Source organism: Oncorhynchus keta, chromosome 14 (assembly GCF_023373465.1).
Source record: "Oncorhynchus keta strain PuntledgeMale-10-30-2019 chromosome 14, Oket_V2, whole genome shotgun sequence".
Classification (NCBI taxonomy): Eukaryota; Metazoa; Chordata; class Actinopteri; order Salmoniformes; family Salmonidae; genus Oncorhynchus; species Oncorhynchus keta.
Genome location: NC_068434.1, coordinates 25,363,301 through 25,378,453, shown reverse-complemented (window position 1 = coordinate 25,378,453; position 15,153 = coordinate 25,363,301). Strand labels below are relative to the sequence as shown.

Sequence of the window (15,153 nt, the reverse complement as noted above, 5' to 3'; positions counted from 1 at the left end):
CACCAGAGATGACATAAAGAATTCCGTAGTCCAGTAGTGATAAAATACTGTAGCCTATTATGTTCATCATCTTAGATGCTTTCCTGTGAATATTATTCTATTGCTTTCATTTATTGTGAAGGCTGTAAGTTAATACCATGGGGTCATATCTGCCAAGGAAGGAGCCATCTTCTCACCTCACTTGAACTAAATTACACCAAAAACGTTAAATAAATGAGTACTTTTGTAAACTTAAGTGTTTATTTGTATTTACATGAATATATAATAATCTATAATTACACAAGAGAGGAAATAATATACAATGCATAACAAAATCTTTCTGTACAAACCAATAAATAATGCCAACAAAGGTCAACAAAGACATAATCAAAGACAATTCCATATAGTATGACATCTCAATATTCTGTTAATTCATTAGGAATAGAAAAACATGAGAGACAAGACACTGCAAACACATACAAAGGTTTTAACTAAGTTATAATGGTAAAGGCGACAGATAAGGCAAAATAAATCTGCAGAGGACCAGTCATTACAGGTCAAGCAAAGCAAGCTCCAGTAATTATGAATAACACCACAAAACAATCAGTCAAATGGTAGTAAACACAGCCACTTATGTAAAGCATAAATTAAACTTGAACTCATTCTTTGAAAATAACCAAAGGACTGTTACTATTTAGGGAAGTGGTGCAGTTTCTCCAAGGGTAACCAGTAGTAACCGCACTGCCACCTAAGCTTGAACAGTGTATCTGAGGTTCTTAGAATGTTGTCGTAGTGTTCAGAACATAACACTCAGAAATGGTAAACTCCCCTAGAAAATTCAAGTGATAGAGAAATGAAACAAACATTGTCTTTTGAGAGTGACAGACTCCTCAACTCTTTGGCACATATAGTGGTAAACCAGTTGCCACCTTTTCTCCATGCCCTGAACACATTTCTACCACTACATGGAACTCTATCCATTCTCTGTCAGGGTTGACTTTTCCTATTTAACTGTGTCATAATGGAGAGCGAGACAGAGTGAGAAGGGTCGTAATTCCTCTGCTCAGACGCTGCTGATGCATGACAGATCTTACAACGCCTAGATGGGTATTTTATGTGTCAGCAAACCAAATCATATGTGATAGCAATCTGGTTCCCGACTGCACAGCCGATGATGTGGCACACAACCATTGATTGATGCATGCAACGTCTGAGCAGAGGAACACGACCAATGTGTGTGTGTTCACAGTGTTCAGCATTGAAGGGAGCCAATCAGAGTGATCGGCAAAGACCCATTCACAGTGTAAGTAGCAAATTACAGTGACAAAGCACAGCAGAGACAACCAATCATTATGCTATGTATGTCCCAAAAGAACAACCTCTTCTCCGCCCCGTCCTCGCCATGCATACAAGAGGTCTGGATAGTACCGATCACAGGGGAGTTTCCACCATATTGCTTTCCCCTACCTCTATGCATCTATCATGGTCATCATGGAAAGGACTGTTTTAAAAGGCCATTTAAAGGGGCTGGGACCAGCATGCAGCACTGAGCAATAAAGGCATGTAATGTCAGTGAAATGACAAACTACTTTTTGTCTGTACTTTCCATGACATAAAACAACCACTGGCATGCTTGTAAGGATCTCAGAGTTTGTGTCATTACTCTCACTCTGTCTTTAAGATTGTAAGTAAGAAGAAGCTGGTGTGGGTTAGTGCACTGCTTTTTGTTGTGAGGCGAGGACTGTTACCTCCTCTTGCATACATGGAGCAGGCATTGGGCAGCCATAAGGAGAATCATTGGCAGTTACAGATTATACATGATACCACTATCCCACTGTCAGTACAGAGATATAAACCATTGTTTTCCATACAGAGATAGTCCAGTAGGGACGGGTGGTATGAAATGCTGTCATCGGAGCCCCTGAATCACTGATACTCAATACAACGCCATCATCGGAGAGTCCCAACGTCATGCCTGTCCTCACCCCCAAAATGTTTGTAAAAAAATAAGGTGAATTATTGATCTTTTATAAAATGTACATTTAGCAGCTGCATAGCAAAGTAAAGAATACCAAACAAATAGCCTAACTGTAATGGTAACATCATTAAACATAAAGGTCCATTGCAAAGTAATGCTGATATTATACTGTGTGGGTATTTTGTAAATATCTATCACTCCTCACTGTTTATCTATTTTTAGTTTTACACCAACCCTTCATAATTGTTGAAATGTTTCTATTGAGCATATCGAGCCCCACTGCAATGTCATTCTTCCTTGTCCTGGTTGTAATTCAATGAAACAAGATGTATGTCTCTTAACAGTGTCCACTCCTCACACCTTGTTTTCTCTGAAATGATCACACACCTTGACCCATATTCAATATGGCCGTATCTGCATTCAACTCTTCAAACTTACAATGGACCACCTTTCCATCTATTCACAGTACCCCACCAGGATAGCACATCAGGTCTCTTTGTCCAGGTCTCTCTTAAAAAAGTATTTTATCTCACGAGAATAACTTGGCTTAAAAAAATCTGGCCACCATTGTTCGCTGTGCCTTCCTCTATGCTCCTCAGTGCGACATTTACCAACACCACTCTAATCACCACACAGTTAGAGAGAGTTTATAACGTGGCCATATGTACGCTATACACTCTCTATAATATTCCCTTTGTAAACACCACTGACACAAACTTAGGCACAAAGGGTTAGGGACAGCACATTGTTAAGCTCCCCTTCATCAAGGCCTGAGCCAAGAAGACATCAGTCTGATACCGGTAATTGCTTTTCCTGCTTTGCTGCCTGCTTGTGATGCATGCAGACATGATTTGTTGTTGTTTTCCACTGGGCCCCGTCTCTAGTGTAGTTCTTAGATCCTTTAGCTTAGGTGGATTTAGAGGGCGTTAATCCATCAGACTGACAGAGAGCTGTCCTCAGAAGATCCCTTTGGCGATTTTTAGGCCCTTCTGCTTCATGCGGGGCAGCGTGGAGCTGGCTACACTCTTGGCCCGGCCTTTCTTGGACAAGCCACGTTTCTTCAGCACAAAGTCATAGTTGGCGGTAGAGTTCATGGCGTAGAAAACGTTGGCATTGTTTGGGATCCGCAGCTCTATGGTGAGAGGAGAGGTATATATTGTTAGTAAAAACATTTGTTTTTCATTTAAGTAATGAATAAATTAGGACAATATACAAGATTAATGGATAAGAGTCAATCTGTTGTAAGAACAACACATTAATATACTATTAATGACAATCTATTTGAAAGAAAATTAAATGTATATTTTGGGGGAAAATTATCATATGATATTACCTTTTTCTTCAGAGATTTTCTGCATCAACTCATAGTCCTCCGTTTTCTCTCGCTCCAGGTTGTGTTTCACCATGGCTTTACTGATGACTGCTGGTGTCTTGTCCTGACTGGTCACCTGCACCAGGAGATGAAGAATACCTTTCTTTGTTGACATTTAAAACAGATTTGCCTGATTTGCTTCTTCTCTGGCTCAGACATTGTTAATTGAATCAACCGCCCACTGCTAACAATTTACATTTAGAATCTATTAATCTATATAAGCTCTCTCCTCCTCCTCTTCCTCTGTCTTACCAGGATGCTCTTGTACATGTTGCCATTGTCCACGTCTAGGCTGACTCTGATGATGCAGCAGTCATCCACCTGCTGGTTGTAGAGGGGCAGGGAGAGTGTAGAGTAGCAGGACACGGCTGAGACGGAGCGCTTGTGGGAGCGGGAGGCACCTGGGAGAGGAGTGGTGGAGGACACAGAGGAGGACGAGGCGCTGCTGGAGCCCGAACCCATCCCTGAGGTGTCTAGAGAAGACAGGGAGGTGGACTCCCAAAACTAGAACGAGAGAGAGAGAGAGAGAGAGAGAGAGAGAGAGAGAGAGAGAGAGAGAGAGAGAGAGAGAGAGAGAGAGAGAGAGAGAGAGAGAGAGAGAGAGAGAGAGAGAGAGAGAGAGAGAGAGAGAGAGAGAGAGAGAGAGAGAGAGAGAGAGAGAGAGAGAGAGAGAGAGAGAGAGAGAGAGAGAGAGAGAGAGAGAGAGAGAGAGAGAGAGAGAGAGTATGAATTTGAGAATGAAAAAGGGTTTGTAATATGATGAGAGTGCATCATTAGTGTAAGAACCCCAGTGATGAGAGAGATGGAAAGAGAAGGCCAGTGATATTCTGGGACTGGGAGAGGGAATGTAGTGAGAGAGACAGTTAGAACAGAAGAAAAACCCCAGTGATGAGAGAGATGGAAAGAGAAGGCTAGTGAGTGAAAGTACCGTGGAGTTGGGATCAGGAGTCTGGCTTTCTTTCCCCAAAGCAGAGACGGAATGTTTTACTGAGGATGTAGAGGTCTATAGAGGGAATCAGAGCCACAGTCAGCCACAAGTCAGACAGGTAGGAAAAGTAAATACACGGGTCAGTATCAATTCACATGGCCCTTATCATCACCATGGCCCTTATCATCACCATGGCCCTTATCATCACCATGGCCCTTATCATCACCATGGCCCTTATCATCACCATGGCCCTTATCATCAACATGGCCCTTATCATCAACATGGCCCTTACATTTACATTTACATTTAAGTCATTTAGCAGACGCTCTTATCCAGAGCGACTTACAAATTGGTACCTTATGACATCCAGTAGAATAGTCACTTTACAATAGTGCATCTAAATCTTAAAGGGGGGGGGGGTGAGAAGGATTACTTATCCTATCCTAGGTTGGCCCTTATCATCAACATGACCCTTATCATCACCATGGCCCTTATCATCAACATGGCCCTTATCATCAACATGAATTCGAAGGCATTGAAATGTCAGGACTGAAATTGCTGCAGTGATGCAGGAATTTCAGTATCTCAGGAAGAAAGAAAATCAAGGTGGATGTGTGTGGCATGAATCATGATGAGATGCTTCTCTGGTGGGAGTGTTCTCCTCCCCCATGTGACCCTGGCCCTTCCTCCTTCTCACCTTTCTCTCGTGGGCATCTGGCGAGTCAGACAGGAAGCTGGCGTTGACATCCTCCAGGTCAGAGCCACTGGAGCCGGCTGAGGTGACGCTGAGGGTGTCCCCACTATCACCTCCCCCTCTCTGGTACGGTCTGATGTGGGACTGGTCAAACAACTTGGAATGGGAGCTTCCTGCACTGCTGCAGCTGGCCTCAGTTAACTGGCGACTGGAGGAGAAGGGAAATACATGGAGACGTATTCGAACAGGGCCCCATAAAAACATCATGAACTGTACACAGTGAAAAACACACTGGGAAGGATGTATGCTCAAAATAAAAATGTCATTATTATTCATTTGCAACTATAATAAACATAGGCATAGTGTGAAAAGTTATCTATGCAATATGGGACTTACTCGCTCCAGCGTTTCATGATGCCAACGTTTTTCTTGGCTCTGATAGTATTGCAGGATGACTCTGACAGTGGTTCAATCTCACAGGACAGAGTGTAGCTATGGGAAAAAAGGCATGGAAATAACAACACTGTATGCCCATACATTTCATTATTTTAATTTACATTTCATAAAAATCTCTCCTCACCTCTCTGCCTCACTGAGTCTCTCCACTCCTGAGAACCACTCCCTGAAGAAGCTGTCCTGGGTGAAACTGTAGTTGTTGGATGCCAGCTGCAGCAGCTTAATCTGAGCTATCACCTCAAACTCCTGTAGAGAGAAGGGGGGTGAGCCTCCAGCCAATCATAGCCACAATTCCCGGCGATGTGTCCCTGTTTATCAACACCTATTTATCAGAAGCACGTAAGAATTTAATTTACCTTTCGTCGCTTCTCAAAGTTGATGAGTCCACTCTGGAATAGAGAACAAATAATAATTAGATGTGAACAGAGACTAAACAAGTAGACTGAAGAGGCTACATGATCCAGAGATAGATAGAGATAGACTCTCACCTCTGTGTAGTCTTTCATAGCTGTGTCCATCATGACCAGGTCAGTGAGGAAGGTGCCCAGGTAAGGAATGGTCCCCTGCATCACCCCCTATGACAGAGACATAGTCAGAGAGAAGTTTGGTAAGAGCACAGTGACCACAGGCTCCATGAGCAATAACAATGCTCTCATTTCACCACTAGATGGCGCTATGAACCCAATAACAGCACTCAAGTATACTTGGCAATAAAGTGGTTGAAGTTGGTATTTCATGATAAATTATTTAGCTCAAAAAAGATCAAGACTCACCAAGTCTCTCTGCTGTTGGTGTCTCCTCTGTGCTCGTTTAGGGTTGATTTCCAGTGTGGCAAATTTGGAGGTGCCCTCCTGCAGAGAGAGAGGATAATCTGGTTTCACAAAACAATCCCTAGAACAGTGCAAAAACTAGTTTGAAACACAACTAGTAATGGCCATAATTACACTTTCAGAAGAGTAGACAAACAGGGCTGAACTAATTCACTAATGTATGAATGAGAGTGTGCAGGAAGGGTTACAGCTGAGTTAGCTCTAATGTTTCTGTGAATGATACAAAACAGGGGAATTCTTTACCCAACCTATCCAGAGTTTGCAATCCCACACAGGCCTGGTTGGGCTGGCCCAGATAGATTAAGCACTAGTGGAATGTAGGAAAGGAGGTAAGTGGGACAACACCTTGGAATTTCCCTTACAGACTCATGCATCATCAGGGTGGGGCTCTTTCCTGTACCTGCCAACTGCCTACAACGTCAGCTGGGATTCCCTCTGAGCAAGCACAGGTTTCCTCAACTCATAGCCAAAAACCCCAAGCTTCAATATTAGGGCCAATTCAAATACCTGTCTAAAAGCCTAGGAATGTGGATAGCCATTCCTGTTGGAGAAACCCTCTGCTTTTTGCATTCATATTTCACTATTTAACCAGCGAAAGAATATGCTGCAAGTTAAAGAGTAACGGCGAGGGAACTTCCTATTTCTTTGTGCAGGAATGTATTCAGGTGAGCAGACTAAATATGTTTCTCTTGGAGGATTCAAATATAACCAAACATGTTGTCTGTTCTCTAATCCTATGTGGTCTTAATCAAAGGGAATCTGATCTGCCTCTAGTCCTGACAGAAGCAGTGGGCCTCATGTTGAACGAGTAAAATATTCATGACTACTGCCACAGCCTACATTGCTGGTGACACACTTCTACAGGCATGCGGTTACGCATATCAAGTTCTCTCCAACCACACTCACACTGATACTTGCACTCATACATTTTAGAGAGAACACTACGAGTTAAGATTCTATACTGTGTTGTACAACTCATGATGAATGATGAATGAGCTCGCATCTGAGAGGAGACAAGGTGTTAGCTAGCTTGTCTATTTATGTTCTGGTTGCTATGGTGACCCAGCTGTATAGATCGAGAGGAGAGTCTATAGAGCAGTAACGGGTCAGCCAGCCATATTTCCTGTCAATTACTAGTTTTCAAAACCACTTTTCACATACCCTCTTCCTGTTTTCAAACGCAGTTCAAATCTTAAAGATCTATTAGCCGCTGAGTAACATTCAGGTCAATTATGCGCACAATGGTCTTCATAATCCAGTTGAACACATTCAATATATGAGGCAGGTGGAAAAAGCCTAAACTAACACAGGGACATTCTCACATACACACAGAGTAACGTGTGGGACGACATGTAGGTCATTTGTACCAACTATTGTCTCCACATCCATTTACACATATGGGGCAGGAGGAAAAGGTTTACACAAACACAGACACATTCTACCACATACACAACAGCCCACAGAGGTTTGTACAAACCCATTACACAGATTCCAGGCAAGTTACATTCAGGAGTATGGTTTTTCCCTCTGTTCATTGACCCACCTTGACCAGCAGCTCTCGGCTTAGAGAGTAGTTGTTGTCATCTGAGAAGATCTCTGACAGCTCACGGAAGGTGCGGAAATTCTCTCTGTTGGCAGAATGAGGTCAAAAGGTGAACCTTACATCTCAGGGGCCAAGACAAACATAAACGACCACTGCAAAAGACCTCCAAATAACAATGAAATGTTCACTTCTACCATCAACCCAACCAAAGACCCACGACAACCTTCCAATTGTAAACCCTCCAAACCGAAGCCTCAGTCACTGATCGCCTCTCACCTGGACACCTCATCCCATGTCCTCTTGAGTCGGTGGAGAGAGTTACACTGCAGGGCAGAGAGGATAGCTCGCAGGGACGAGAAGTTCTTGAGGATACGACATTCCTAAACACAGCAGAAAGAACCCATAGAGTGAGAAAAACAGCATGACCAATCATCCACAACTGAAACTAACTGCTGAGTGATTGACCCAGAGAGTGGGTCTGATGCCTTACCCTGGCCACCTCTATCCAGCGCTCCACCAGTCTGGCTCGCTGGGTGGGTTTCAGACAGGGGTTGCTCAAGCAGGTGGTGATGACACAGTTGGTGACACAGTTGAACTGGGCCACTGTGGCTCGAATGGTGGGGGCCAGGTGTTCCTTCCCCTTCTTATCCCGCTGGGACCAGATGCCCCCCAGGCAGTGGTAAGGGACCACCTTCTTGAACAGATCCTACAGGGGGAGGCCAGAGGAGGGTGTAAGGGTGAGTAAGGGTGAGCACAAAGCACACCGCAAGAGCAGCTAAAATTTAAGTTACTTGAAATCGAGCAGTTTGTTGAAATAGGGGGGGGGGGTGCGCTCACCGCATCCATGAGTGTGAACTGCTCGGCAACCATGATGGGGTCAAAGGACAAAAAGTTCAGGGCAGTTAGTTCGTCTTCAAAGCCACTCTCTTCCTGCATGGCGAAGGGACAGCCAATGTGCTCCACTGTAAAGAAAACACAGATGAGCTAATAATCAGACTGCCTAAAGGACTGTCTATAGTCCAGCACAGGCCCTTAACACTTCAAGCATAAACAGCAACCCCATCATGTCTGATATCACTGAGACACAGACAAGCCCCAGTTGAACCCTATCCTGGCTCTCACCGTTGAGGTCGGGCTCACACTGCTGCCTGCGGTGCAAGAGGGCCAGCAGGTTGCGTGCGCGGCGCTCCAGGTCAGAGCCAGGGAAGTGGTGGTGCAGGTAGGACATCAGGTGGTGTAGACAGCTATACTGTGGAGGGCTCCAGAAGTCCTCTGAGTACTGGTCCAGCCACGCCCCCAGGATGGATGACACAGTGCTGCAGGACACAACCCAGTAGGGAAGAGGCGGGGAATGAGGAGACGTGCAGATGACAGACAGGGTAGAGTGTATGGTACAGTACATGTGTGTACACTGCACAAGAAATGTGCACACAAAAAACAAACATATCTTTATGTTTGATAATGCTGGTCTCCCCAGACACTTACTTTCTGAGCTCTGTGCTGTCATCCTGAGTGTGTCTGTGTATATCTATCACAGGTTGGTTCTGTAGATTGGCATACCTAAGACATGAAGGAAACATCTGTCAGCATTACACTGTGTATAGTGTGTTTTTGTATTTATGTGCTTACGTGTGTACACATGTATGTGCGGTTCTATCTTCACGGCCCTCTCTGTACCTGTTGAGTAGGAGGTCCAGCACCTGCTTGGTGGTGGCGAAGGAGCGGTATGTGCAGAGGAAGATGGTGACGTAGGTGGAGTCCTTGCCCCTGAACGCAGACACCATGTATTCCACCAGCCTCTCCAGCGTACCAGCCTTTATGGTGCGTATTTTACATGTCTCATACAGGCTGAGAGCAGAGTCTGTCTCCACGCCCAGCCATCGCTGTCCCTTACTGGCCGACTGGTGCAACTGTACCTTCCTCAGGGTGATGGTGAAGACTGCCCCCTCTTCCACCTCCTCTCCGATCTCCTGTGTCGAGTTCTACAGGGAAAATAAGACAAAGAGATGTAATGGTCTGTCTGAAAAACATATACAAAAATCGGGCCTTCCCTCCCTCCCTACATGTGTGGCTATTAATAACAATACTGTTACATCAAACAGAGGTTGCTAGATACACAGCCCAACAACACAGGCTAAAGCCCATGCTTTACAAACAAGGAATTAACACAAGCTGCTTCCTCAATGAAAGAGGGGTCTGTACCAAACAGTTTGTGGTTGTTGGTTGTTGTCACCATTACTTTTTTCTCCAGCTCTCCAACACAGAATGATATGGACAGTAATGGTATTTTCGAGGACTTTACAGTGAGCATCCCAGGCACTTGACCCAGATAGCCAAACAACATCGGTTTGACGACTGCGGCTTCCTCAGTGGGGTAGTGGTATGTACACTAATCAAGCATGACACAGGCATCAGTCATACACCTACTTATGCATCTGTAGCACATTATTCATCAGAACCTTTCGGTAGCTAGATATACAGCAGCACCTCCAAAATACTTTCGCTGTTAGTCATAGCCTACTCTCACCTTCAATCACACAGCCACTCTGTTTTTCTTGGTTTCCATGGAGCTGGGCAGAGATTCAAATCCAGTTTGAGTGCGATATTACTAACACTCTATTTTAGAACAGAGGAGTTTACTGTACGTGGTTATAAATCATTTGTAACATGTTTGTATGGCTGTGTTTGAAAGCAGGCTCTGAGCACACAGACCTTGGACTTCACAGTGAGAGTAGCCCTTATCAGCTGAGCACACAGATACTGCTGGCCTATCAATCTAAACCCAATGGAACACAGCCCTGTTCTTGACATAAGGACAATCTTTATCTCTCTATGTTAATGGAACAAGGCCTAAGAAAACTCAAATTAGACCTATTCAGATTCACCAGGTCTTGAATAAAAAAATAAAAAAATTATATATAAGATTATATATTGATTAAAGGGTTGTAGATAACATTTGGACTGTGTGTGAATGTATACTGTGGTGACCTGTGGCAGCCTGTGGCCTGGCCATGCCAAACAGGACCTATTTACAACTGTGGAAAGTCAGGGAACTCTCAGAGGCTTTCAGAGACCAGGTTACCATGGAAACCAGGGGGAACTCCCAAAGACCCAACGGAACAGGGCATAGGGCCAGGAAACAGACATACAAGTGAGAACGGCTTCCCCCATTAAACCTTGACCAGTCATATCCCTCTCTGCCGGAATCATAGCTTAGTCATCAGACAGAGATTGTGTAACGGCATTCTTCCTCCTCTTCTGAGGAGGAGTAGCGAGAAGGATCGGAGGACCAATGTGCAGCGTGGTAAGTGTCCATAACGTTTATTTTAAGACATAAACTGAACACTATGAAATACAAAACATTAAACGTGAACATGAACGAAACCGAAACAGTACCGTGTGGCAACAAACACACACACGGAAACAAACACCCACAACGCAAAAGTGAAACCCAGGCTACCTAAGTATGATTCTCAATCAGAGACAACTAACAACACCTGCCTCTGATTGAGAACCATACTAGGCTGAACTCAAAACCCCAACATAGAAAAACACACATAGACTGCCCACCCCAACTCAAGCCCTGACCATACTAAAACAAAGAATAAAATAACAGAACTATGGTCAGAACGTGACAGATTGCATGTGGAGCCCTGGTAACACATACACAATAGTAGTATGCCTTTCATGGTCTTAATTCCACGTGTCTGTAGTTCTCACGGAAAAATAGACACCGACAAACACACACACACACATACAATATACAACATTTGATTCAGGTAAACTAAGAAATAACTTTGTCACCAATCATCTTGTTGACAGACTTTTATTATTCTGGTTAATATTTTGTGAGTACTCGACTAAATCATATGATGATTTTATCAAGTGTTGAAATTCTACTTGAGTAGATGTTTTATTAAGTGTTGGATCTTAAGGTGATTTTATCAAGTGTTGATAGGCCTACTTGAGTAGATGTTTTATTAAGTGTTGGATCTTAAGGTGATTTTATCAAGTGTTGATAGGGCTACTTGGGTAGATGTTTTATTAAGTGTTGGATCTTAAGGTGATTTTATCAAGTGTTGATAGGCCTACTTGAGTAGATGTTTTATTAAGTGTTGGATCTTAAGGTGATTTTATCAAGTGTTGATAGGGCTACTTGAGTAGATGTTTTATTAAGTGTTGGATCTTAAGGTGATTTTATCAAGTGTTGATAGGCCTACTTGAGTAGATGCTTTATTAAGTGTTGGATCTTAAGGTGATTTTATCAAGTGTTGATAGGCCTACTTGAGTAGATGCTTCATTTAGTGTTGGATCTTAAGGTGATTTTATCAAGTGTTGATAGGCCTACTTGAGTAGATGCTTTATTAAGTGTTGGATCTTAAGGTGATTTTATCAAGTGTTGTACTTGAGCACTAATAGAGTGGCACCATACATTCTAATAAATAACCTTCCTTATTATGAAAATAAAAACCAAGACATTGACAAACACGTACTGCGCTTTCATGAGAGAGTGATGATTAAGCGAGATACTAGACAATAGTGGGACATCCCTATAGGGAAGAAAGGAAAGGAGCCTCACACGAGGAAGAATTCAATTCCAATAAGTCATGCAGTTTATCAGAAAGCGAAATCCAACTGGAAAGTCCGTCAAAAACAAAGGAACAAAAAACTAGCCTGTAATGGACTGGCTGAGGACCTCTCCGTAACCACAACAACTGCAACATTTGAATGGGTTCCGTTTCACAAGATCACTTTTTGTGCAAGACTGCATCAGAATGAAAACTTCTATGGGGAACTTCCTCTATCAAAGCATGTCAACAATGAGTGGGCATGTTAATGGTCTTATCTAAAATAATCTATCTGGAACATGTGTTAGATTCAGTCAGTTAGAAGGCTTATGAATAGCATGTACAGAAGCTGTTGCCACAATGACCACATCAACAAAGCACCCATCTTTGGACTCTGAGCTAGTGTCAACAGAGACATCCATCCTTCAGTCATCAGTGGAGAGATGGTCAGTTCTATATATGTGCCTGAATAGACAATGTCACATGGCACAATAACAGCTAATGCATAGCATCGCTATAATCATCTACTTTTCATAATAGTATTTCAGTAGTGTTGATAGTGTTGGCTATTTGGAAACTGTTGGCCAATCCACAACTGGTTTGATAACGATCACTGTCTCCTCCAGCTGTTCAGGGAAGGACACATAGGAAGTCCCCACCAGAAAGAGATGCTCCAAAATAGAGTACACAACACAAAGAATAGTGAAGTCCAACAGTGGCCCTCTAGCACAGGCAGCAGCTTCCTCTCACACACAACGACTGTAGAATGCCAATGAGATCATGAACCGCTTAGGATCACTTTATCTGGAGAAGAATTGTAACTTTAAACCCAAAATATAGGCAAACTTTGCAGAAAATGTCCCATAGACATCAATTTATGATTTGCACAACACTTAGTAATGCAAGTGTACACTGATTGAGCTTTTAGTCATTAGGAATGCAAGAGTGCATTATCTGCTTGACTTCCACATTCTCTTTTGAGTGCCACACGGTAAGAGTTATTTTTTACATGTGAATTTAGATCAGGAGCTGTATCCACTAAACTTAGATTTTGAGTAGTCAGACAAACCAATTAAGTCCGAGACTACCACTTATTTGGTATTATTAGGTCTAGAGAATTTTGAATAAAGTTATTTTCCAGGCTTCAGGCCGAAACATTCCACCCACTGTCTGTTTCTCTCATTCAACCTCCCTGAACCTCAGTGCTCCTCACCCTCTCACTCACTCTCCCTCTCTCTCGCTATCCCTCGCTCTTCTTTCTGTCTCCATTTTAATGATCTACAACAACAAAAGCTCCTCTATGTCTGTTTCTACAAATCCACCTCCAGTTTCTTGTTACAGGACTCAGTTAAGCCTCCGCCTGCAGTCTGCAGTCTGCAGTCTTCAGGACAAGATCCAACAAACAAAGGTCTCCTTAACATCAGCAAGACATTTCTAGACCTTTTCCAAACACACACAAAACAACAACAAACTATGTAATTCACTAGTTAGAGGGAGAGTATCATTTGCTATTGACATATTTGGTTGACAAAATAATAAGTACAATAGGCTCACAACCCCATATGTGGAAATACACTTTAATTCCTAATATTTTCATTATTGCATGATTAACAATAAGACTTTTTGATCTGAACAGGCTTTTGGTCCTTCATATTTTACCAAGGAGAATTTGTGCCAGTTACACCAGTTTAATCTCTTGGATTGCCCTAATAAACTCATGCCCCTAAATAAACAATTAGCTATAGAGTGCAGTACTTTATCATCAGAACAGTATATTTGTAACGAGTGCGCTGAGAGTCGGGAAGCAAGTTCAGGGAGTGAGTGTTTTAATAAATCAAATGAACACAAAAAAACACACCGACATGCTAACAGAGTCAATAACACCTGAGGAAAGAACCAAAGGGAGTGACAGATATAGGAAAGATAATCAAGGAGGTGATGGAGTCCAGGTGAGTGTCATGAGGCGCAGGTGCGCGAGACGATGGTGACAGGTGTGCGGGATAATCATCAGTCTGATGACCTAGAGGCCGGAGAGGGAGTATACGTGACAGTATTGGCTAGATGACTACGCATCACGGCTTTCGGAATAGGGCCTAAGGACACACGTATATAGTGATGACAGGGTGGATCCTCCTCACTGCCCTTGGTTGTACCACTACCAGTAATTTAACCTTCCAGAAGACAGAGTGACCATAACACTATCAATCTTATGCCAACAAGCCTGTGACACAGCACTACTGAGATAGACCAAATTATACTATATCTACAGTCTCTTACTGCTTCAGCTCAAGGATAACTGTCGTGGGGTTACAGGGGCCCTAAAGCGATCAATGGCCATTGGCTGAAGTGTCACATTAATTGCAGTGTCCTGAGTTTGTTTATACACAACTGAACCATTGAATCCCAATACTGTACATTCACCATACATTCTCAGCTGAAGGAGAAGAATGGATGTGATTGTAGAGGCAGCTCCTAGCCCAATGAAAGAGTGGGATTAAGCATCAAGTAATTGTGTTACTAGAGAGGATTAGATTATAGGAGAGAGAGAGATAGAGACAGAGGGGGAGAGAAATGTAGGAGTGCAGCCTGAATTGCCCTCTCTAAGCATGTGACATGTATAAATGAAGGAAACCTACTGTCTTTAATAATAAAAAAATATTATAAAAAATAACATATCATCTGAGTTCCAGCCTTTAGTTTCATAAACTTGGTGAAAATAAAGGCATATTTTATTCTTCAGAAGGTTATTGAACATATTTAAAACATACATGCCAGACAGTGGTGTTATTGAAAACACACACACAC

The 15,153-nt window shown here is 42.9% G+C and overlaps 1 protein-coding gene across 4 annotated transcripts in view; it reads right to left on the bottom strand.

Annotated features, from left to right (window-relative positions):
- Nucleotides 1-218: 218 nt before the first annotated feature.
- Nucleotides 219-15,153, bottom strand: part of LOC118393058 (ral guanine nucleotide dissociation stimulator-like) — a 28,459-nt gene continuing 13,524 nt past the window's right edge. For all 4 annotated transcript variants that reach the window (XM_035785305.2, XM_035785304.2, XM_035785303.2 and 1 more), the window contains exons 2-18: nucleotides 9,458-9,762; nucleotides 9,266-9,340; nucleotides 8,903-9,096; nucleotides 8,618-8,742; nucleotides 8,271-8,486; nucleotides 8,057-8,160; nucleotides 7,781-7,865; nucleotides 6,181-6,258; nucleotides 5,896-5,982; nucleotides 5,764-5,796; nucleotides 5,532-5,653; nucleotides 5,348-5,443; nucleotides 4,955-5,159; nucleotides 4,258-4,332; nucleotides 3,582-3,833; nucleotides 3,291-3,405; nucleotides 219-3,089 (exon numbers count right to left, since the gene is read on the bottom strand). In XM_035785305.2, coding sequence (XP_035641198.1) covers nucleotides 2,914-3,089; nucleotides 3,291-3,405; nucleotides 3,582-3,833; nucleotides 4,258-4,332; nucleotides 4,955-5,159; nucleotides 5,348-5,443; nucleotides 5,532-5,653; nucleotides 5,764-5,796; nucleotides 5,896-5,982; nucleotides 6,181-6,258; nucleotides 7,781-7,865; nucleotides 8,057-8,160; nucleotides 8,271-8,486; nucleotides 8,618-8,742; nucleotides 8,903-9,096; nucleotides 9,266-9,340; nucleotides 9,458-9,762 — 2,343 coding nt within the window. In that variant the 3' untranslated portion in view covers nucleotides 219-2,913. The remainder of the gene's footprint in view (nucleotides 3,090-3,290; nucleotides 3,406-3,581; nucleotides 3,834-4,257; nucleotides 4,333-4,954; nucleotides 5,160-5,347; nucleotides 5,444-5,531; nucleotides 5,654-5,763; nucleotides 5,797-5,895; nucleotides 5,983-6,180; nucleotides 6,259-7,780; nucleotides 7,866-8,056; nucleotides 8,161-8,270; nucleotides 8,487-8,617; nucleotides 8,743-8,902; nucleotides 9,097-9,265; nucleotides 9,341-9,457; nucleotides 9,763-15,153) is intronic.